This window comes from Cupressus sempervirens, chromosome 10, assembly GCF_028749045.1.
Source record: "Cupressus sempervirens isolate cs-2001-9-10 chromosome 10, ASM2874904v1, whole genome shotgun sequence".
Taxonomy (NCBI): Eukaryota; Viridiplantae; Streptophyta; class Pinopsida; order Cupressales; family Cupressaceae; genus Cupressus; species Cupressus sempervirens.
This window is the reverse complement of record NC_143127.1, coordinates 341988969-342012962: the sequence shown is the minus strand read 5'-3', so window position 1 is coordinate 342012962 and position 23994 is coordinate 341988969. Positions and strand designations below refer to the sequence as shown.

At 35.0% G+C, this 23994-nt stretch overlaps 1 protein-coding gene across 1 annotated transcript in view; it reads right to left on the bottom strand.

Moving 5' to 3' along the window:
* LOC149533985 (MADS-box transcription factor 22-like) overlaps positions 1-22293 on the bottom strand; it is a 90312-nt gene extending 68019 nt beyond the window's left edge. The window contains exons 1-3 of the mRNA XM_089805950.1: positions 22070-22293; positions 7838-7909; positions 7636-7735 (exon numbers count right to left, since the gene is read on the bottom strand). Coding sequence (XP_089662076.1) covers positions 7636-7735; positions 7838-7909; positions 22070-22293 — 396 coding nt within the window. The remainder of the gene's footprint in view (positions 1-7635; positions 7736-7837; positions 7910-22069) is intronic.
* Between the last annotated feature and the right edge of the window lie 1701 nt (positions 22294-23994).

Below are 23994 nucleotides of genomic sequence, written 5' to 3'. Positions count from 1 at the left end.
GGGTGATGTAGTGCTGATGTCATGCTGATGCCAACAATCTACTGCATTAAAATTGATGGCCTAGCAGCCATCGCAAAAAAAGAAGAAGCCACGTGGCAAAATCTGACATGGCAGGGGTGACGTGGTGGGGTGGCCCACTGGTGGCGGATGGGCCAAGGCAGCTTTGTGGCGGCTCAGCCAGCTGCAGTTGTCGGTGAGTTGAGTGTGGGTGGCCACTCGGTGGTGTAGTGGCAGCTAGTCATTTTTTAATTTTTAAAATTTTTTGTCACTTTGCACGTTCGTATGATCGTACGGAAAGCCTTGCAAGCAAAATTCTTTTGCCTCCTGAAGCTTTGTCTCCAAAATTGACAAGTTTTATATGAATCCTAACTGCAAATGGCCTTCTGGATCCAATGGTAGCATTCGTTTGGGCCCAATGTGCTTCAAAAAATTACTGTTCCCCCGATTTGAAGAAAAATGCATAAACAAACTAGGGTTTGTGACTTCAAATCACGGCTTCAAAAATTCTTCAATGAAGCAGCGACAAGAAGGATCTAATACCATATTAGAGTTGATGAAATTCAACTCCAAAGATGCCCAAGAACAGGTACATGCAATAGCCTATCAAAGGGAAGCCAAGGAGAGAAGAGTGTGGAGCCGGGGAAAAACTCTAAATGGACATGAGAGACAACAAGTATGCAAACACAAGAAAATATGTATTTACAACATGCAAGAATGAGATATGAAATACAATGAGGAAGCTCAATTATAAAGAGCTCAAGGAATCTCCTAGAACAAGTTAGAAGATGCTAGGAGATAAGTGTGACAACTAAGAATACATCCACATGAGGTGGAAGGTCCTCGAACAAGGTGAGAGGATAAGTATGACTGAGGAGAGAACAAACTCCCATATTGTCAACAACTTATAACTCCTAGACTACAATTAATAAATGAAATGCATTTACTTAAGTAAGCTTAAGTAAATAGAATAAATAATTAATAATTTACTCTAATAGAATGAACCCGATATTTGTTGATGTTCAGTTCCTTCTTTGATTGAGTTTGTCTATGATTAGATCTTAGTTTGAGCTACCTTAAGTATTTAATTTGGATTGTGAATTTAACATTAGGATCTTGTGTTGGGATGTGTGTAGTCCATTTTAAGGTCGACCTTTCTATTATGTAATGATCTAGAATCTTTTGTAAGTCATTTTGGCAAGTATAAATAGAGGTATTTAGATTTAGGTTACATAGGACTTAGAGTTTTCAAAGAAGATGTTCCTGGAGGAGTGAATTTGAAGCTAGATCCTAGATTTTTAAGTTGTATTTTGTATTTGGCTATAACCCATAAAGGCCTCACAACTAGACATGTATGCTTATAATTGGATAAATCAATAAAAAGGTTTACTATTCTCTCTCTCCTTGGTGTTGTTCTCTGCATTGTTTGCTTTCGTTATGTTACTTAGCAAGGTGGTTAGATAGTTAGGTGTTCCTTTGGCCCTAGTTATTCATATCTCTCCTTGAATCAGGTTGCATCGGAGCTTGAGGTTCTTCCTTGTAGAGATTGGATTGTGAAGAACCCCAAGTTGAATTTGGTTGTAGGGTAGCCAATCTCTGGATTTGACCTATAACTTGTAGAGGGTTTCAATCTTGGATGAACCTATTTGTAAAGATGGTTTGAGGCAAAGCAAATGTTGATACTACTATTATGGGCATGTTGAGATAAATTTTCACCAAGTTAGATGCTATGGAGATAACCCAAAGGAGAGGAGCGCATGTGGATAATGTGAGTGATGATGAAGCAATGACATCAAACCCTAATCCAAAACTTGAGGAAGGTTAGGATGAGGAAGGATTGTTGAGAGTATTGTCTAGGGAACATTCAAAGCTTGTTGTGGAAGTTGTTTCTTGTGATGGAAAATTGGACACTAATGTTGTGTTGGATTGGATCTCTAATATGGAGATTTTTTTGAATTTGAAGGTACTATTGATAATAGCAAGGTAAAGATTGCAGTCATTAGGTTGAAAGGTCATGCCTCACTATGGTGGGAACATTTACAAACTGATAGACAAAGAAGAGGAAAAGAGAAGATCAAGAACTAGTTGAAAATAATGAACAAAGTAAAGAAGAAGTTCCTGCCGATTACCAAGTTAGCTTGTTGAGAAAGATACAAAATTTGAGACAAAAGGACATGATTGTGAGAGAGTATATTGATGAGGAATTCTATAGATTGGACATTATATGTAGACATGTGGATGATGAGGTTGAGGACATTGCAAGCTATTCAAATGGATTGAGATCTGAGATTCAAGATGAAATAAGTTTTTTAAAATTGAAAAGTGTGGAAGAAGCATATCAATATGACTTGAAAGTTGAAGAGATCTTGAAAAAGAAGCATGAACAAAGACAAAGAGCTAGATGTGGTAGATTATAGAGAGGTAGAGGTAGATCTCATGGAGAAAGTGACAAATCTGATAATTCTATGCAAGATATGATGACAAAGGCAAGACTGAATCAAACGGTGGTAATTCTTATCGAGGCGGTACTAGTTCTTACTAAGGAAGAGGTAATTATTATTCTAGAAGAGGTTTTCATGGTAATTGTTTTAGATGTGGCAAAGAAGAGCATAGATCCTTTGAATGTAGATACTTTGGTGAAAATAAAAGTGGTAGCAAGACAAGATGAATCTCTGTACTCTTAGAGTGATCCTGAGGTTGGATAAAATTTGATGTTGAGAAGAACTTCATGCAATGAGAAAATTGAGGATAAAGAACCTATTCATAGAAGAAGTCTTTTAAAGACCAGATGTAAGATAGCTGAGAAATGTTGCAAAGTGATCATTGGCACTAGGAAGTTCAACAAATTTGGCATCTAAGGAGCTGGTTACAAAGTTGCAGTTGCTGAGGTTGAAGCATCCTAAACCTTATCATGTTTCATGGATCAAGGATGAGGATAAGATATTGGTAAGTGAATAATGTGTTGTGAAATTAAAAATTGGATATTACTCTGACGAAGTTCTATGTGATATTATACCTATGGATTGTTGTCATATTTTTTTGGGTAGACCTTGGCAATATGATAGACATGTTGTGTATGATGGAAGATTGAATCAATATACTATTTGGATGAATGGAGTTATGGATACATTGATGCCTTTGATTGAGTCTCCCAATGAGATAAACTATACTATTGTTAGAGCTTGATTGGTTAATTGAAAGCAATTTGAGAAGGAAATGAAAAAGAACCAAGTTTATTTTGTTATAATTCCTAGAGGGCCAAGTTGTGCTAGTAATGTCTGAGTGACAGAGTATAGTAATGACCGAGCAACTGATAAAGATTGAGTGACAACATAAGAAGACAATGGAAGTTGAGTGCTAATAGAAATTGAAAGCTTGTTGAATGAGTACAAAGAGATTGTTGTAGAGGGTATACCTGCTACTTTACCACCAGTAAGACATATAAGTCATTATATGGATTTGATTCTTGGAGCTATTTTTCTGAATAAAGCACCATATAGGTTGACACCGACAGAGAATGAAGAACTCAACAGACAAGTGCAAGAGTTGTGAAAATGTTTGATCAGAGAAAGTTTGAGTCCATGTGTTGTACCTGCTATATTGGCACCTAAGAAGAATGGAGAATGGAGAATGTGTATTGATTCCTCCATAGCCCCCCCAAAATGGTAGAACTCCTCTGTCGATGAACAAAGCAATGTGGCTCCGATATGAAAGAAACAAAGGGAGTGGACAAGGAGGGTGAAACCCTTGAATGTAAGGTAAAGTTGGAAGTCCTAGTTGATGCTTAAAGGATAATGCATGAGAATTCACAATGGAATCTCCAATAGAGGTGAGATAATTGGTGTACTAAATCTGTCATCTGAGAGGAGATGTGTGTCCCCTGATATATCCTTAACAACTGCATTAGGTGGCTCAATGACTAGAGCTGCAATAATAGGAAATGCTGAAGAGTAATCTTGTGCAATGGATGGAATCTAAATAGTGGGTGGAGGTGTAGAAGTCACAAAAATGGTCTTAGTAACAACACATAAGTTCAAGTGACCCAACTTCACCTCAGTAGTCTCTCGTAAAGAAGGAGAGTGAGTCTTTGATAGTGGAGATGGTGGACCAAAATAACATAAAAGTATAGGTGGGAATAATGATCAAATATCCTTGTAGCAAAAATATTGCATGTCTCACTATCTTTGATATGCACCAAATCTTGTGCAAACTCAATTGTCTTCCCTATTCCACTATGTGTAATCTGATAAATAGAGAGAAGGTTAGAGGATAAAGATGGAACACAAAGTAAATCATGAAATGTACCATCATCAATGCCAATATAACCTTTCTCACATATAGCCATAACAATGTTCCCCATCAAAATGTGTGGAGTAGGAGAAGCCTCAAAAGAAGAGAACAAATATTGAGAAGATGTCATATGATGTGAAGAACCTGAATCCAATAACCATCTAGAAGAGTGTGGAGTAGTAGTTGCACATAGTGCATGACCCTTTCCTATATCTTTAACATTTGACTGAAATGATGATCATGAAAAAGATCTATGAGAAGTAGAAGGAATAACAATGTTTCTCTTCTGAAGGAGAGTTGTCAAATCTGAAATTTGTTTGGCATAGCCATCTAACTTCTTCTCATAGCAATGTAACTCATCATGAATGGGCTTATTATAATAAGTACACTTTGGTCTTTCGAGCTTTGATTTATCTCCCTTAGGAGGAGGTGGGCCTGATGTGATGTGAGGGCTAGAATCAATTTGAGGCTCTATATAATGTGACTTCTACATCTTCTCCTTCATCCCAAAAGATGGCCGAGCTACCAATGCATAAGTTTGTGAGTGTGTGAGAGTATCCAACTGAGAGAGCATAACTTTCTCTTGAGTTAAATGATCACAAAAAGCTTCAAAAGATGGCATGGTAAATCTATTACCCAAGGCATCCTTGGTGGAATAAAAGGTAGAAGAAAAAATCTAAAAGTTTCCATGAAGCTTAGAAAGAATCAAGAAAATGCACTTAGTGTCAGTCTTGGTTTTTCCACAACCCTAGAATAAGATGTCTTTTGTTTTAACTTCATCAAGAAGTTCTCAATGGAAGGAAAAGAATTTGGCACAAGAGAGGTAAGCTTTTCCTTAATTTGAAGTGCCCTAAACTCATTCATAGTACCAAACAAGCCATCAAACTTGGTCCACATAGCTAGAGAGGTATTGCACCCATCAAGACGAAACTGTAGACTATCAGATACTTGTAAAGAAATCAACCCCATTGCCTCATCCATCTTGTTCTTGTATTACATGACCTCAAAAGGCCTCTATAAAATTGGCTACATTGCATCTAAACAAGACCACAACCCTTTTGATCAGAGAAATTGTGTCATTAGGGAATTCCATGTGTGATAGTTATGAGGGTTAGAAGTTCTAGATAAGAAGAGGTCTCGACCATTGTTTTAGAAGGTTTTGGATTTTTTTTTATAAAAAAGTTCTGGTTTACTAATGTAAATAACATAAATAATAATAGAAAACACCCCCCACAATCCAAAAAAATTGAACCCTAGCTGCTAGAAGGAATGTGTAAACAAAAAGAGAGCATCAGTTTCAGAATCACATACCTTTGAGAAATACTGATGACAATAAAACAAAATTTGGATAGGGCTCAAGAAGGTCGACACTTCTTTGAGATTGAAAAAAAAGCTAAAAAGAGCAAGTTATGTCCCCTGGAATGCAAGAAGAATCATCTAACTTCATTGGAAAAAATAGGTAACCAAACAAAACCAAATACCAAAATATCCTCCATTAATGCATGGGTCTCAGAATCAAATTTCCAATGATATTTTTTTCATGAAAAAAGACACTATATGCTCAAGATATAGCCCGTAAACCAACTCTTGCTATTTTAACCAAAAAATAAATTTGTTGATGGGTGCATGGATGTCAAATTAAAGGTCGTTTGAATGATGTCACCCTCTGCATTTGCAAGTACTTGCGTGCACCATTTGTACTTTTCCAAGTACATATGCTCTTGAGTTTGTCTTCCAAAAAAACTTTATTAAAGTTTAATATAGACAACTTTTTTTTTTCAAAAAAAATCTACAAATTTTTTTTTTGAAAATATCACCTCAGGAAGTTTGCACAGGGTTGTACAACCTTGTTGGGTGAATGTTTTTTTTCACATAATGCAACATTGGCCAAAAAAGATGTGCTTTATATGAAAATGGGGGGTTTTGACATCTTCTGAATTCAATTGTAATGTCTATTTGGGCTCAAAGTGCCCCCAATTTCAAAGACCCCATATTTTCACAGAAAAATAAAAAAATCACAAGATTTGTTTGAAAAAAACTGTGCACCTTCTGTACTCCAAACAAGAATAGGTAGCCAGAGGCAAAGCTCTGATATCATGTAGGATTTGATAATGAACAAATCCACAGATCCCTGGATATCTTTCATGGAAATAACCTGTTACGAGGAAGTAAGAAACACAAAGAGGGAAGGGTTTTCTCAATAAACAAGAAGTTTGTATTTACTTGTGGAAAAAAAAATGAATAATTTACAACGGATCAATCCTTATGAAGGAGATAGAAAACCTAAAAGGGAAACCCTAAGAGGTAAATGGCATTTAATAATTACTGATTAATTATTTAATGGAAATGCAAGTGCATAAATGAAATCTTAAGAAGGGAGTAAAGGTAATTTAATTAATGAAATTAAATTAACCTTTTACTCTAACAATAGTCTGGATTAGTGTGTAACCTATCCACATCTTCGGCTAACATTTCTTTCTTTTATCTGAGTGCTTTCCAAATCCATGAAAAACAATATTGGAACACATATTCCATCAAAGAAAGATCACATAGGAAGTTTCCTTAAATAATTTGAAGCCTATTTTTAATGCAATTTATTTTTCCTCATGATAATAAAACTACATTATAAAAATTATTAACACATGGGTAAATCAAAATTTCCCCTTCAACAAGTTTTTATTTTAGAAACACTAGTAGAAATTTTGGCCAAATCTATGTAAATTGACATATTAGGGTATGATCCTACAAAAATCCTATAAAGTTGTGAACAAAATATGAAAGCATACCACAATGATTAGAGATGATGGGAAGATAGAAGGTGAGGACACCATTTAGTGGAATCACAAAACTTGGGGGAGACTAGTGCAATTGAGGAGCCATTCTATCCCATTGTAACCATGGATACCAAAACTTAGTGCCTCCTTAAAAATCATGTTAGCCATTTATGATGTATGCATATTTTCTATCACACTGGAAGGGATATTTTTAGTCTAAATGATGTAAAATTTAGTATGGTACATGGACACCAAGGACCTTTGGATGATACAAGTAGAAAACCCTTGCCATAGCAAGTTCTAACATCCTAATTCAACATCTTCTTGAAGAATTCAAACAATACAAGCCCTATTGAAGCTTCTATAAATTTTAAAATGAGTGAGGAATGTGAGCATCTATGACATTAAGAAAAACCAAATATGTGGTTAGTGAAGAGCTCATGAAAGTGAAGTAAGTAGAGAAATTGTGAACCATTTTTGATAAAGTAATAAATTATTTATCTTTTCAAAAATTCTTTATTATTGATGTGAAACATGCTAATTTACCTTATAATAAAATACAATAAAATGATACCTTTTTTGATCGAATCCTATGTAACCCAAGTTCCAACGTTTGTTCTAATTCTTGTAACTCTTTTATGGTTAGCTCTTGAAGGTCCTCTCCATCCATATGCCTATGAAAAACAATAGAAAAATCCTTTGTTAGAAGAACCAATTACTTAAAATAAATAATAATAACTTCACAGTTCCAAATAATATTGACTTATATGGTTTACCTCAAAATATGGTTGACACTTTCCATTTCTTCTCTTATCCTTCCAAAATCTTGATTATCAAACAGCAAGTACCTTGAAAAAGATTAGTAAAGTAATCAATACTAGTATACCTTTAAGCTTTGCAAAATGTTACATCATAAATTATACTAAATATCAATTATAAATATATTTAAATTAAATAAAATGAATAAAAATCAAATTATTAGTAAAATATTATATTTAAATTTATACTATTAATAAAATATGATAATAATTTTGTTTGACAAGTAATCGACCAAAGCCTAGATTATTTATTATTCATTATTATTGTTAGGATTAATTATTATTATGTGCTAATCATAGACTTGAACCCAAGACCTCCTTGATGAGAGACTCACAATTTACCATTCCATAGTAGGCCCTTGCCTTTTTTTAGAAAAATATTCAATTTGAAAATGATTATAGAATATTATTTTTGATAAAAATTATTATAATGAATTTAGAGTATACTTTTATTGCATCATTTATTAAAATTATTCCTAAAATACAAAATTACATGAATAAAAATAAAATATAGAAATTGTATATTTAAAACCTTCATTTTTTCTTGAATGATGCATTTACTTTCAATTATTTTGTTTGAAAATTATTGAAATGGTTCCTTGTATAATATTTGGCACATAAATACATCTCAGTATTGTAGTATATTTACATTTACTTACTTTTGTATAAAAAGACTCCCAAGTATACATCTTCCTAATATATGTCCACCTTAGACATTACTAAGTTTTTAGCAGTGTTCCTTACATACAATTGTAAGTTGTAGCATTTGCATCTTTCTAGAGACATTTTTTTTTCATTTTAATGTTATAAATTTTACTCTAATTAGCATATGTATCCTTTCCCATGTCTAAAGGAATAATTTGGGTTATTATGTAAATGTCGCTATTTTGTAACATGTGATATATTTTATTGATAGTTGACTGTGTTGAGGAAGTGTGTTATTTATCATTGTAAAATGTAATATCTCTATTGGAACTTGTGGGAACATTATTCTATTATTTTTAATAATGCTTATGAAAGCACGTATGCCTTAACATAGATCTATGTAATTAAATGTACAGGGAAAGCTCTAATAAGTCAGCCTAATTAGTTATTTATAACATGTATAATGGAAAGCTGTTTTCCTTAGTTGGGTATTCCATATATGAGATCAACTGATGTGGATGCATATTATGGATAATCAGAGCATACTAATGTTAATATTGGATGATTAAGGGGAGCTTTTAAAGGAACTATTTTGGAAAGTAAGTTGCAGACTTGCCAATTCATGATTTTGGACATGTTATCTTGAAATATTGTCTTTCACACTTGCTAGAGCATTTAGGCAGTGGGTCTACTTATTTTCTTTCTACCCTTTAATAGGTTTAGAATCTTCTAAAAAGGATTCAACAAGTATCCATCCTCTAAAAGCACTATTGAACTAAATGTACTGTATTTGACTCCTAATAGGGTCACATTCATTTACAAAGAACTTATATATTAGCACATTATCTTCTAGGTGCTATCCCCACTAGGGTTTTTCCCCTTGATCAAGGCTTTCCCTAGTCAAAAAATCCTTGTGTTATGGTGCATGGTTTATTTTTGTTGTGCATCATTATTTTAATTATTAGAGATCACATTTATAAGTTTGGTTTTAATTATATTTGGTCATAACAAATTCACCCCAAGCCCCCCACCCCCTCCTTTGTTGTGTGTGGACTCTACTTCTTACTAATTGGAATCAAAGAATCAGGTCCTCTTTGAGAAAGAAGCTTAACAACTTGATGGGATCTATGGCTTAAAGGAAAGAGAGTCCTAAATTTAATGGTGATAATTATGAAAGTTGGAAGAATAAGATGCAAACACATCTGATCTATATGGGAATTAACAATTGGTTTATCACAAGAGGTCAATTTTTTATAAAGACTGAGAAAGATCTATCTTGATGTATAGATTAGGACAAGAAGATATTATAGTAGAACATGATTACAAGAGAAGCACTCATAGGAACTTGACCTCGCACATGACATTTTGATTAAGCTAGAGAATTTATGGGAAGGTAATGAATTTATAAAGGAAGAAACGTTGTGAAATTGGAAAACTAAGTCAGAAAGGGGAATAATGCAAGAAGATGGAATTGTTAGAGCATATGTATAATGAATTACAAGAATTACTATAGGGATAAAAAGTTCAAGTTGTTCACAAGATTCTTCGATCCTTAGTACCAACTTATGAGAACAAGGTTAATTCAATTGAACTAAGTTATTCCTCTTATTAAATGTTTTAATAGAGAAGCATTTATTGGTAAAATAAAATATTTTGAAATGGGAAGATTGAAAGATTCTTTGCCTAGAGTTGAGAGTGATTTTAGAGCTAGTGCATATAAAGATAAAAGAGTACTAACCAAGAGTACAAGTAAAAGCATAAGACATATTGGAGAATATGCAAGTGAATGAATAGAAATTCATGAAGAAGAATGAAAGATAGATGATCATGAAGCCTTGATAGCAAAAAGAGAGAAAAGAGGTATATGAGTATTCATGGGTAAGTTGCCTATATAGAAGTATTCAAGGGTAAGTTTTTCAAGAACTGAGATAGTACATATTTTCCCCACAGATCACTAAGATCTATTAGGGTCTATAATCACCCAAAAATGGTCATCTAGACTATGAGCCCCCTTTCTACCATTTTTTTATTAATTTATCCATCACTTATCTTTGATCAAATCATCATTTTATTAATTATCCGATTATAACCTATCGTTTGATTGCCTTATCCTAAGTCTTTTATTTAATTCAAAGAACTTTCTCCCTTTTAATTATATAAAAATCTCAAAAATCCCACTAATCCTAAGTGTGCAAATGAAAAACATTATTCCCATTTTAAAAATAAAAGAAAAACATTTTTGTCTCACATGATAGGCATACTTTTCAATGATGTAGTGCAAGACAAGAGAATCCCCAAAGGAGAAATCCAAACCCTTAGCAAACAACCACATAGCGGAAATACAACAAAAAAGAAACAATAATGCAAGATCTAATACCGAATCAAAACTCTTTATTTATAGATATAACTGATTACATGCAATATGCCTTGCTATAAGGCCTTCTAGGTTAGGGCCAAATACCAACAACAATTACAAAATCAGTTCTGCAAGATCCAACAAGATCCACTTACACACTTGATTCCAGCTAGTCCAGATACACAACTGGATAAGAACACCAAGAAGAATCCACACTTGTAGCCTGAGGTCCACCAAGCAATCCTCTAGTTTCTAAGCTATAGCCCTAGCTCTTCAAAAATCACATCTACACTTCATCCACTTCTCCAAGCTGGAATGATAACTTTTTAAAGACTCCACAATACCCCTTACTTATACTCAACTAAGCCACAAGTTGGCCCAACCCATTGCAAAATAAATTGAATCCCTTACATTAAATATAGGTCAAGCCACAAGTCGGCTATGACACTAAATTAAATACCCATACATAAATTAAATGCAAAAAGTTGGCTAATAGACACCTCAGCATGAACATAACCAAAACCAATATTGGCACTCAACACATATAGGAACACTCAACATCCATTAGAAAACTGGGCACCAACAAGTTCACTTGGCACATGAAGGCACACTCGGTCAACATAAGATTTCTATAGTAACTCAACATCCACTAAGAGCTATAGTAACTCAACATCCACTAAGAGCTACAGTAACTTGACATCCACTAGGAGCTACAATAACTTGGCATCCACTAAGAGCTACAGTAACTCAACATCCAGTAGAGCTACAGTAACTCAGCATCCATTGGAGCTACAGTAACTCGGCATCCACTAGAGCTATAGTAACTCAACATGTACTAGAGCTATAGTAACTTGGCATACACTAAACAACTTGATAGAAATAGAGAATTGGAAACCACTGGCACTTGACTCCAATATATAGGATTGCAAGAAAGCCTAGGATGCTCCTGCATTAGACACCCCAGCTTTGAAAAGATGTTCTAGTAATTAGAAGAACATCTTCTGAGATTCAACACAAATTCTAAATTGTTTCTTCCCATACATATCCTCCAAATCTTCAACTTGTACACTCTTTCCCTTATTTTTCTTGTGCTTCTTCACATCCATTTGAGGTGTGCTATAGGTCTGCTTTCCACATTAATCTCCAACCTTCTTAAAATCAACCAACTCAACTCAGCTGCCAATACTCAGGTTCCTCCTATCGAGATCTTCATTCTGCAAAGAAATCAAGGAAAACTTTCTGCCACCTTTCTCAATAGTAAACTCATTCTTGACACAATCATGCACAGCCTTGCAATCATATTGTCGAGGCCTACCAAGTGAGACATGACAACTATTCATGTCCACAATATCACACAACACTTGATCCTTATACTGCCTAATCTGGAAATCAACAAGGTATTTCTCCCTCACTTCTGAAGCATGTTCACCTTGCAACCAACTGATCCTATAAGGATAAGGATGTCTCACTCTCTTTAAACCAATTTTTGAACCATCTCCTCAGTAACAAGGTTATTAGTACTACCACCATCTACAATCGGCTTGCAAAATTTACCACTATACTTATAATGAGTCATGAAAAAACTAGTCCTCTAACAAGGATCCAATGTCCTCTCACCAACTAGTACTCGCGGAGCTAGAAAACTTTCTCCTTGCTCAGGCCATCTGTCTTGAACTACAACTTCAGTCACAATAGTAGCTATCCTACCAATCGGACATTCAAAAGATCTATGCCCTTCTTCCCCAAATCTAAAATAATTACCTCTAAACTCACCTCTACCTATCCTCCTTTTCTAATCAACAAGTTTTGGTTCACTTTCGGCACTTGGTTTAGCTTGTGCCAAGCTATCTTGCTTCTCCTTCCCTCTATCATTACCTTGACTTTTCCTTTTCAACTTATCCTCTGCCTTTAGGGCATACTGATAAGCATCCTCAATTGAAGAAATATTCAACATACCAACCTCATCCCAAATATTGAATCTCAAACCATTAATGTACCGAGCTACCTTTTCCTTTGACAATTCTCTATAACTAGACCAAATAGTCAACTTGTAGAGCTCCTCAATATAATCATAGACATATCTTTTTATTTTATATTCTATAGTCTTTTAAAAAACTCATGTTCATAATCAATAGGAATGAACTTAGCCTTCAACTTAATCACCATCAATCTCCATCTAGTGATCTTCATTTCACCTTCCTCTTCTCTGTCTCTTTGCAATTCTTTCCACTAGAGTGTAGCATGTCCTTTCAACTTAGTTTGTGCCAACCTCACTCTGAGTGGATCCTCAATATCCTCAAGCTCAAAGTAGTCTTCCAATTCACTAATCCAATCAATCAGGTCTTCAGGAGTCAAAGTACCTGAGAAATTAGAAACCTCCATCTTATGCTTCAGCTTCAATTGAGACCCAGGTCTAGCAAACTGACCATCCCTAGTTCTAATAGGTCTCTCCACACAATTAGTTTTGTCCTCACCACTAGATCCAGTAGCTTCAAAGTCTTTAGCAACTTCCTCATAATTACCTTCAGTACCCACATGCCTAGTTACACCACCTAAAACACTTACAATTTCAGTGATCATGTCACTCTTCATCAATGTAATCTCATATCTGAACTCTACTCTTATCTTATTTGAGATTTTTTCTTCCACATCATCACTAAGATCATCAATTGCCCTAGGGTCCAATCTTCTTGGAGGCATCTTCCAAAATTTTAGCAAATCGTAAGTAATAGATCCACCAATCCAAAAGATCAATCAGCCACAAGATCAACCTTCTCTGCAAGTGCTGGTATAAACTGCCACAACTTCGGCAATTTGTCCACACACTTAGAAAAACCTTCATTCTGATACCATTTGATGTAGTGCAAGTTAGGAGAATCCCAAAAGGAGATGTCCAAACCCTCAACAAACAACCACAAAGTGGAAATACAACAAAAAAACAACAATAATGCAAGATTTGATACGAAATCATAACTCTTTATTCATAGATATAATTGATTACATGCAATATGTCTAGCTGTAAGGCCTTATGGGATATGGCCAACTACTAAAAACAATTACAAAATCAATTCTGCAAGATCCAACAAGATCCGCTTACAAACTTGATTCCAACTAGTCCAGATACACAATTGGATAAGAACACCAAGGAGAATCCACAATTATACCCTCAAGTCCACCAAGCAATCCTCTAGTTTCTAAGCCGTAACCCTAGCTCTTCAAAATTCACATCTACACTTCATCCCCTTCTCCAAGCTGGAATGATAAATTTTTAAAGACTCCAAAAAACCCCTTACTTATACCCAACTAAGCCACAAGTCAGCCCAACTAATTACAAACTAAATTAAATCCCTTACATTAAATATAGGTCAAGTCACAAGTTAGATATGACACTAAATTAAATACTTATACATAAATTAAATGCAAAAAGTTGGCTTATAGACAACTTGGCACAAATAGAACCAAAACCAATACTAGCACTTGACACATACAGGAACACTCAACATCCACCAGAAAACTCGGCACCAACAAGTTCACTCAGCACATGGAGGAACACTCAGTCAATATAAGATTGCTACACTAACTCGACATCCACTAGGAGCTACAGTAACTCAACATCCATTAGGAGCTACAATAACTCAACATCCATTCAGAGCTACAGTAACTCGAAATCCACTAGCGCTACAATAACTCGACATCCACTAGAGCTACAATAACTTGACATCCACTAGACATGTACTAGAGCTATAGTAACTCTACATACACTAAACAACTTGACAGCAACAAAAAATTGGAAACCATTGGCACTCCACTCTAGTATGCAAGATTGCAAGAAAGCCTAGGATGCTCCTACATCATTCAAGGTGAGTGGAATCTTCATTCTCTTCTACACATCATTTGCCACTTAAACACCACCATTTATCTTAATTAGTTGAGATTCTTGTGTGCATGGTGAGGGGCCTCCAAAAGGCCATCTTTCTAAGTTCTTTTTATCTTATTTTCAAATAGTTATCTTGCAAACAATTATGACTTTATGGTTTCAAGCATATGAACTTATGGTTATATATATATATATATATATATATATATATATATATATATATATATATATATATATATATATATATATATATAGTAGGAATATGAATAGTTTAAAGATGCTATATTTTCTTGAATCCATGGACATAAATGGTACAATGAAATAGTATTACGCGTTGATAAATATTTCCCCATCTATGCTATGTTTTGGGTAGTTTTCCTCCTGTAGCCATAGGATTTGCAAGAGTAGTAATTTGAACTTTACACTTTTTTCTCTAATATTGATGATGAAAATAAATATATGTATGTGGAGTTTGTGTGTGCATTGATTGTTTTGCAGGCATTTGCCATGGATATTCCAAGATCAAAATTTCAGTGCTAAAGAATTTAAAGCCAATTGGATTGCTAGACCTTCGAAAGTGAATCAAATCATTTATTGCTTTCTATTGTTGCAGTGCATGAAAGTAGCTTCCACAACTTGCTATATTCCTGAAGGATTTATTCATTGTTAATGTTGTTTTTGTTTCAAACTTTATGAATCTGAAATTGATCCTCATTAATGAAGTCATCTTAGATTTAGGAAGTAGTGGTAGTTTCCCTTTAAAATAATGACTATTGTAGCTTTTAGTGCAATGGTGAGTGAACTATTTCGTTAGAATAGATTTCATTTCCTTGTTGTTTCTAAGTAAGGTAAAACTATGTTGCTCCTGCAACCATTGATAACATAATTAGTGAACTATTCTTGCAGCATAGGTGCATAGATAGGTTTACCATTTGCAATATTATCTTAATCTTTAAGTTGTCATTTTAGTTTCTAGCATAGGTTTCCTTCAGCATTGCCTTTGCTTTAGTTGTAATGACCTAAAGAATAATTAGAGCATATACTTTGCAGTCACCATTTCAAGTTTATGCTCCCAGATTGATAAATTAAATGAAGTCAGTATACTATTTTAAGTAAAATAGATGATGATGTCTGACTATAGAATCATTGTGGAAGGATGTCCAATGCTTCATTACTAAGGTATTAAGCTAACTAGTCATTTTTGGCACTATTTCTGGGGATGGTGTCAATCTAGTTCAACCTTGGAGTCATTATGTTAGTTCAAATTCTGCATTATTTTGCATGCATAGAAGAAGAGCTCCTTGGGAAATTTCTTCCTCGTAATAATCAGTAAGATATTTTTAATCCCAAGCTTGAAGAACCTCATAGCGAGAACAAAGAAGAAGAACCTTTTGAAAAGCCATTCACTTATACTCAAGAATGAGTACACTCATCCTCTGAAGAATCCTTGCATTTGAATGATCTTTTTGTAGAACCTGAATACCAAGACAATCTTATCCCTCCTCAGCTAGGTAATTAAAAATTGACAAACATACCTTTTTCTGCACTTCCTAAGTTCTATGGCCTAATTACTAAAGACCCTAAAACCTTCCTCTTTGAGTTTGATATCCTCTGCAGAAGTTATGACTATAAAACTAATGCTCACAAGTTGAAGTTGTTTCCATCCACCCTCAAGGAAGCTTCTCTGAGATGGTTCATGGGGTTGGGTGCTAACGCTATAGTAGATTGGCTTGCAATGAGCAATTTTTTTCTTACAAAGTATAAAGAATATTGCAGGGGTTGAGATTTAAAAGGGGATGACATTTTAAAAATGTCCCAAAAAGAAGATGAAACCTTAGAAGACTATGTCTCATGGTTCACGTTCAACCTATAGCGTAACACACAACACTAGCTGGACGAGGAATCAAAGAAACATTTTTTTTGAGAGGTGTAAATGATGGAAGTATTGAGGATCTAGATTTTATGGCGGGAGGAGATATCACTCAAAAAAATTGGACAAATATACAATCCATATGTCTAAATTATTCCAAGACCACTGTTAAGAAAGGTAGGGAACTTAGAGACCTACCACATAAGTCTCATGGCGGTTTAGGAGTATCAAAGATGGAGCTATCCAATTTGCTGTCATATTTCAAACAAGACATCATTAATGATGTAGCCACTCAGTTAGATACCATGCAAGTGAGAAGGAAGAAGGACAAAAATGATGCCATGTTAGTTGAATATTGTCCACATTGTAGGGAGAAGAAAAGGAATTTTAGATGCAAGTCTGGAGACACAACCAATGTCTAATGAGTTTAACGCCAATGATGAAAATGGAGAGGTGCTCTACATTGCTCAATGAAGGATATGGGCTCAAATATAAGGTATGCCACAAGATCCTCTTCAAAATTATAATAGTAACAATCAATGGAAAAATTCTTAGAATACTGGTTTTAGTGGGCATAATAATTGGCAACAACCTCAACAAGGTTGTTGGCAACCCCAAAATTGGAATACCCAACATAGTCAACAAGCTTTAATGCCACCACCTCAACAGTAAACTCTAATGCCTCCTCCTACAACCACTAATCCCCCCCTAAGAAAACTCAACTACCAGTTCAACCTAATCCTAATCCCAATAATACCAAACAACCAACACAACAACAAAGTTATGCTATTTCCTTGAATGATATCCACTTAAGGTCAGGCACTACTCTTCCTTCACCCCAAAAGCCTATAACAATTGAAGCTGAAGATTTCCCAACTGAACAAGTGGATGTGTTAGTTCAACAGACCTCTCCTATAGCCAAAGAGCCTTCATTTCCTCATAGGTTAGTAGAACAAGGCCAACATGTAAAAAACCAAGGAGTAATTGATTTGCTTAATCGATTTAAGTAGATGATGGTGAAAATACCATTACTTAATGCTATTAAGGAAGTTCCTATCTATAATAAAGTCATCAAGGAAGCATGTATCAAGCAGCCAGGAAGAAAGAAGAAGGATCCAAAAGCTATTCATGTCTTAGGACAATTGTCTAATTTAATGTTGGAGAAATTAACTGTACCCAAATATTCTTACCCTGGGAGTCTTGTGGTTACTGTTACCATTCATGGGATGCGAGTTCAAAATGCTTTAGTTGACCTAGGAGCATCCATCAATGTCATATCAAAGGAGGTATTGTCTCAATTACATATCATTGGTCTTAGAGAAACACCTATCTTACTTCAGCTTGCTGATAGTTCGACTATCAAGCTAGATGGGATGATAGAAGATGTCATAGCCACCTTAAACTCTTGGAAGTATCTAGTAGACTTTGTTGTTCTTTCGCCAAAGACTAACATGGGTGGATATCTTTTAATTTTAGGCCCACCATGGTTAGATACTTCAGATGCCTATATAGCTTGCCGATCTAGGAAGATAATAATATCTAATGGTATCCATACTAAGTACTTGACTTTATACTCCCCTGCTCAGCCACATTGCTAGATGACAAAGTAATCTGGCCAAACTTGGGTGATGATGATCCATGATTTAATTCCATCCAACAACTAATAATGATAGGTCGAGAGTCATTTGTAGCCTCTCAAGAAGAAGATGTGATAATTTCTTCCATTATCATGAATGAGTATGCAGTAGAGCCTCAAGTGTGTCCTCAAGAAGAATGTATCCTAGAAACCATATTACCACCTTTGAACACACCTCAACATTTAGAAGCTTCCTAATTGCTTCACTCATTATTACCTCATGAGGTGGATTCTTCTCCTGTTGTCCACTTATTCATGATAGATAAAGTTATTAAGATGGAAGTTGGTCCAGGAAAGGAATTGAACGTAAACAATGCCTTATCACCTTCCCATCAAAAAATTATGTTGCAACTACTATAGGAAAATAAAAAAGAATTTTCTTTGAACTACATGGACATGAAAGGATTAGATCCTATGCTCTGCACTCATAAGCTATACATCAGTCCTGACTTCAAACCTGTTTGATAGCCTTAGGGGAGAGTTAACCTTGTTTTAAGGGATATAGTTAAAAATAAGCTCTAGAAACTATTACGTGTTGGTCTTATCTACCCTATCTCTGATAGCCAATGGGTATCACCCCTCGTTATAGTACCAAAGAAGTGGGGAAAATGAAGAGTTTTTATAGATTACAGGAGCTCAATTCAGCCACTAAGAAAGACCACTTTCCCTTGCTGTTTATAGATCAGGTCCTTGACAAGCTAGCTGGCAACAAATATTTTTCTTTTCTAGATGGTTTTAGTGGTTACAATCGGACACAAATAGCTCAAGAGGACCAAGAAAAAACAACTTTCACATGCTCGTGGGGAACGTTTGTCTACTCAGTTTTACCTTTTGACTTGTGCAATGCCCTAGCCACATTCCAACAAGCTATCATAAGTATATTTTCTGATATATCTGCTAACTATATGGAGATCTACATGGATGCTTTTACTATTTATGGGACTACTTTTGAGAAAGCAAAAACAAACTTAGAGAAGGTACTCAAGAGATCACAAGACTATAACCTTTCCCTAAATAGTGAAAAAAAATTTATGATGATGGAAGGAGTAGTACTAGGTCATTTCATTTCATCACAAGTCATCGAAGTAGATCCAACAATGATTGAGGTTATTAGTACCTTGCTTATGCTAGAGAAGCAAAAGGATGTGCATAGTTTCCTTGGACATGCCGAGTATTATAGAAGATTCATCAAGAATTTTAGTAAACTTGTAGCACCCCTTTATAACTTGTTAAAAAAGGATTTTGAATTATCTTGGGAGTTTGAGTGTGCTACATGTTTTCTACAGCTTAAAGAAGTTCTCACCACAACACCAGTTTTTAGAGGGCCCAATTGGGGATTGCCTTTTCAGATTCATATAGATGCCTTAGACTATGCTATAGGTGCAGTGCTAGGTCAGAAGGTAGACTCAGTTGAACATGCTATTTATTTCATTAGTAATAATTTGCAAGGTGCATAGTTTAACTACATAGTCACTGAAAAAGAGTTACTTGCAGTTATCTATGCATTGAATAAGTTCAGGCACTATATTACTGGAAATGCAATATTTGTTCATAGTGACCACTTTGCTATAAAGTATCTGATGAATAAGCATGCAATATCAGGAAGATTGGCTTATTGGCTACTACTTATGCAGAAATTTGATATCACAATAGTAGATAAGCCCAACAAAGCCAATGTGGTAGTTGACTTTCTCTCTTGGTTGCATGTCCCTGATGATCTTGCAACCATAGATGATAGTTTTCCAGACAAACATCTCTTTTTGGTTTCCCACACAAAATCCATGGTATGTAGATATTGTGAATTACCTAACCACGGGAAAGATGTTAGTTCACTTCTCTGCTAAAGAAAGGAAGCTATTTGTTGAAATGTGCTTTAACTATTCTTTGATTTATGTTTTATACTAGTCTTGATCAATTAATGTGTTAGTGCATAAGGGAGGATGAAACATATGATATCTTGAGGGCATGCCATGATGAGCCCCGTGGAGGTCATTCTGTAACCAGGCAGACAACCTTGACAATCAAGTACTATTGGCCAAGTTTAATCAAGGATGCAACTAGATACACAAAGAATTGTGATAAACATCAATGCGTGGGGAGACCCACTAAATCAGATGAAATTCCTTTGTAGCCTTAGGTAGTTGTTGCAACCTTTGATAAATGGGGGATTGACTTTGTAGATTCAATTGAATCCTATTCACAAGGAAAATCCTATATTTTAGTTTGCACTAATTGTGTAACTAAGTGGGCAGAGCCCAAACCCATGAAACATCCAAGGGATAACAATGTTTCCAAGTTCTTGTATGAATCCATCTTCTTGGCCAAAGAAAGGGATCAAAATATTACAACAATGGACTGCTTAATCCAGGATTGGACATCCTGAGTGTTTCTAACTCGACTCATTTGGACTCATTTAATTTATCAATCAAGGATGTAAGCTTGAAATGGTGTCTGTAAAGTATATGCTTCAAACTTCTCTCATCTTAAGAATTATTTTATAGAAATTCAAATGATTATGCTATAGGAAACCTACGTTAAAGCTAAGAATCAAATCTATTTTAACAAAGCATGAAAATACAACTAAGAACTACTTCAACTGCCTATGCTGTAGGAACAATCCAACAATTCTGCTATCAATGGCTACAGGAACAACAAAGTCTACTCTAGTTCTATGAACTGAAGGTAAATTCTATGCTAATTAATTAGTTCACTTCCTGTGTGGGCTTCCACAAAGAAGTGAAGTAGAACTACTCAAAGATGGAAACCTAAAATGATCTTTTTATTGATAACAACAGTAAATGTACATATTGATAAATAGCAAGATTACATTCAATACTCAAAAAGTCAGAAAACTTCTTCCTTCTACCAAAAACATTTAATTAATTATTATATCTGGAACAAAGGCTTCTAGTTATTTAAGCACAAACTAGGAACATAATTCCTAGATTTTAGACCCCATCAACTATTGAAACAATGGACAACATTGAATATTGCAAGAGATGTATTAACTTTGGTGCCAAATGAAACGTGAATTTAGGAGCTCATGACCTCTGGATTTCTTGCTTTGACTCCCGCTTTCTTGAAAATAGGTACTGGCTATTATGGACGAAACAATTGGTGATGTGGGAGGTCATTAATGAAATTTACCACTATTTGTTTGGGCCGCTGACTTTGCTTAGCTGAGTTAACTTCACCTTTGAATCTGTATAATATTAGTGCCTCCAAAGTAATAACATACATCAAGACTAATTCAAAATATGTCATCTAAATTAGTTTACCCTATGTCACATTGTCGCAGGAGAACTACCCAATCTAGCCAAGGAAGGAAACATCATTCTCACTATTTTGTAATCAAATGACATATCATTTCATAGCATATTCATTTTAGTCTTGGAAAATAATTATGCACACATTTGTTTCAAATTATCATAAACATCATGTTCTTAAACATGAAAGTTTTTTAGAAAGTTTGCAAATTCAACTAAAAATGAAATGATAAAATAGACCGTATTCTGGTCTCATCATTCCCCCCAACTGAAACTTTGACTTGTCCTCAAGGAAACATGAAATTTTTGACCCTTGTAGCCATCCTAAAATCTAAGGGAACACTTTGTCCTTTACCTCTTGTAGCGTAGTTCCAATGAAAGCCTTTACTCTTCTTGTACCCTTCCTATCTATGAAGCTCTTCTGTCATATCAAATTTCTCTAAATCTTGTTTATTAGCAAGTAATGGGGACAATAGCAGTGGAGGCTAAAAAGTTAAAGGAATCTAATCACTTTTTCTTTCTTCCCCTAGCTTAATGTACCAGGGTGCTCGTGGAGTAACCATGATAAAATTCAAAAAAGAATGAGGTTCCTTCTTCTCCAGGTTTTCACTCAATCCTATCCAGCACCATTGATTTCCTTGCTTTGTTGCAGGAAGATCTATTTCTGCCATAGCCTTATATTCTTGATACGCTAATTCCCTTAAAGGAGAAATAATCCAATTTCTGGATTTTGATTGAGCAACTTTCAACCAATCATAGTACATTATTCTAACATCCTTGGCTTCATGCCTAAGAAAAAGTGGAATCTCATACTCTAATTCTTTGTACTGGTGGGCCTGATTTTCTCTGCTAAGACATCAATGCCCTGAGTTGAATATCACCCACATAAAGTAGAGGGTTCCAATCTCTGTTTTCAAGGACCACTAAATTATGTAAAAAGAGTTCATAGAGTAAATTTTATGGCTACAGGGGCAGTATGAAAAGCTTGGACGAATTTTTGAGGAGTATTCAATGTTAATCTTTTACCTTGCATTACATAGGTCATTTGATAATTGACAAATTTTTCTTTCAAAAAGAGAGCATAAACAGGAGAAGGAGAGTGACGAGACATCAACTCAGGAATCATGGTAGTGACTTTTGTAAGTTTACCACTTAATTGTTCAATCTCCACATCCTTTTCAATCAAATATTGAGTTTGATTAAAGATGGTTTTGTCGAGGCTCTCTCTCTATTTTCCATTCTTCACTCTCTTGAATTAACTGATTAGATAACTATGAAATAATGCTTAATAATGAAGTAGTGGAACTAGGATGGTAAGTAACATGTGTCATAGGTGAAGGACCAAGAGGAACAACTTGTTGGGCTGCAGAGTCTAAAGCATCCAGTCCTTATGAAAGATTCCGCAATAGTATTAACTGTCTGCAAATTTATTCAAATATCTTTTTCATGAAATTTTTTCTTTTGAAGAACAAGAGGAGAGTCTGTAACTCCAACAGATACATTGTTGTCATTGTCTAAATCTATGGAAATGATGGGCGACTAGATAGAGGATGTTCCTGATTTCTTCATTTGAACCATCTTCAATGATTTTCTTATCCCTATTAAAAGAAGAGGATTTCTCTTTTTCAATAGTTACATTTTCGGACATAGGGGATTGAAAAGACACACCCTCATTGGGTTTTACAGATGATTGGCTCCTTCAAGCTCTATGCTTGAGGGGTAATTCTGTTGCCTTTGAAGCTATAGGAAGTTCTGAAGATGTTTCCTATACATTCCCTTTCTTCTTCTTATAAACTATAGGAATTGCAGGAGAGCCAATATTTGGGGAAAATTTATTTTTCCTTTTACCCTTATCACATGTTGGACCTGACCCAAAGGTAGAAGCTATAGAAATGGAAATTGGGGTTCTCTATGACATCTTGGATCTAGACGAGGAAAAACCTAGTGTTGGGTTTACATGATTTTCTTGAGGTTCTCTTTCCTCTTCAATCTACTCTACAGGTTGCCTAACAAGGTTTTGCCCATTGTTTGAAATAAAATCATCCCAAGATATCCCAAGTTGTTCCTTGAGGGCTTTTTCTATGACGAGCTTAATAAAATAGTGGTGTGAAACATCTTTCAGGGTTTCTTTTTGCACTACAGTAGCTCTTTTTAACAAAATATGATACATAAAATGAGGAACATTCAAAGGGCAGTCATCATGTCTTAGGCAGCTCAAAAATTTGAAATGTGTAGCATGCAAATATGAATGTCTCCCCTCACAAGTAAAATTTCTCACAATATAGATAGCACATTGGTTAAACGGTTATGGTAAAGATGTGTGGATTGTACCATGTTTCTGATCTATCTAAAGCCGTGATTCTGTGTGCATTGTAAATTGGGCTTTGGCCGACACTGGGTCCAATGCGTTTGAAAAATCCTCTCCTACCAGAGGAAATTCCATTATCTTAGCTGCAATTTTGGGT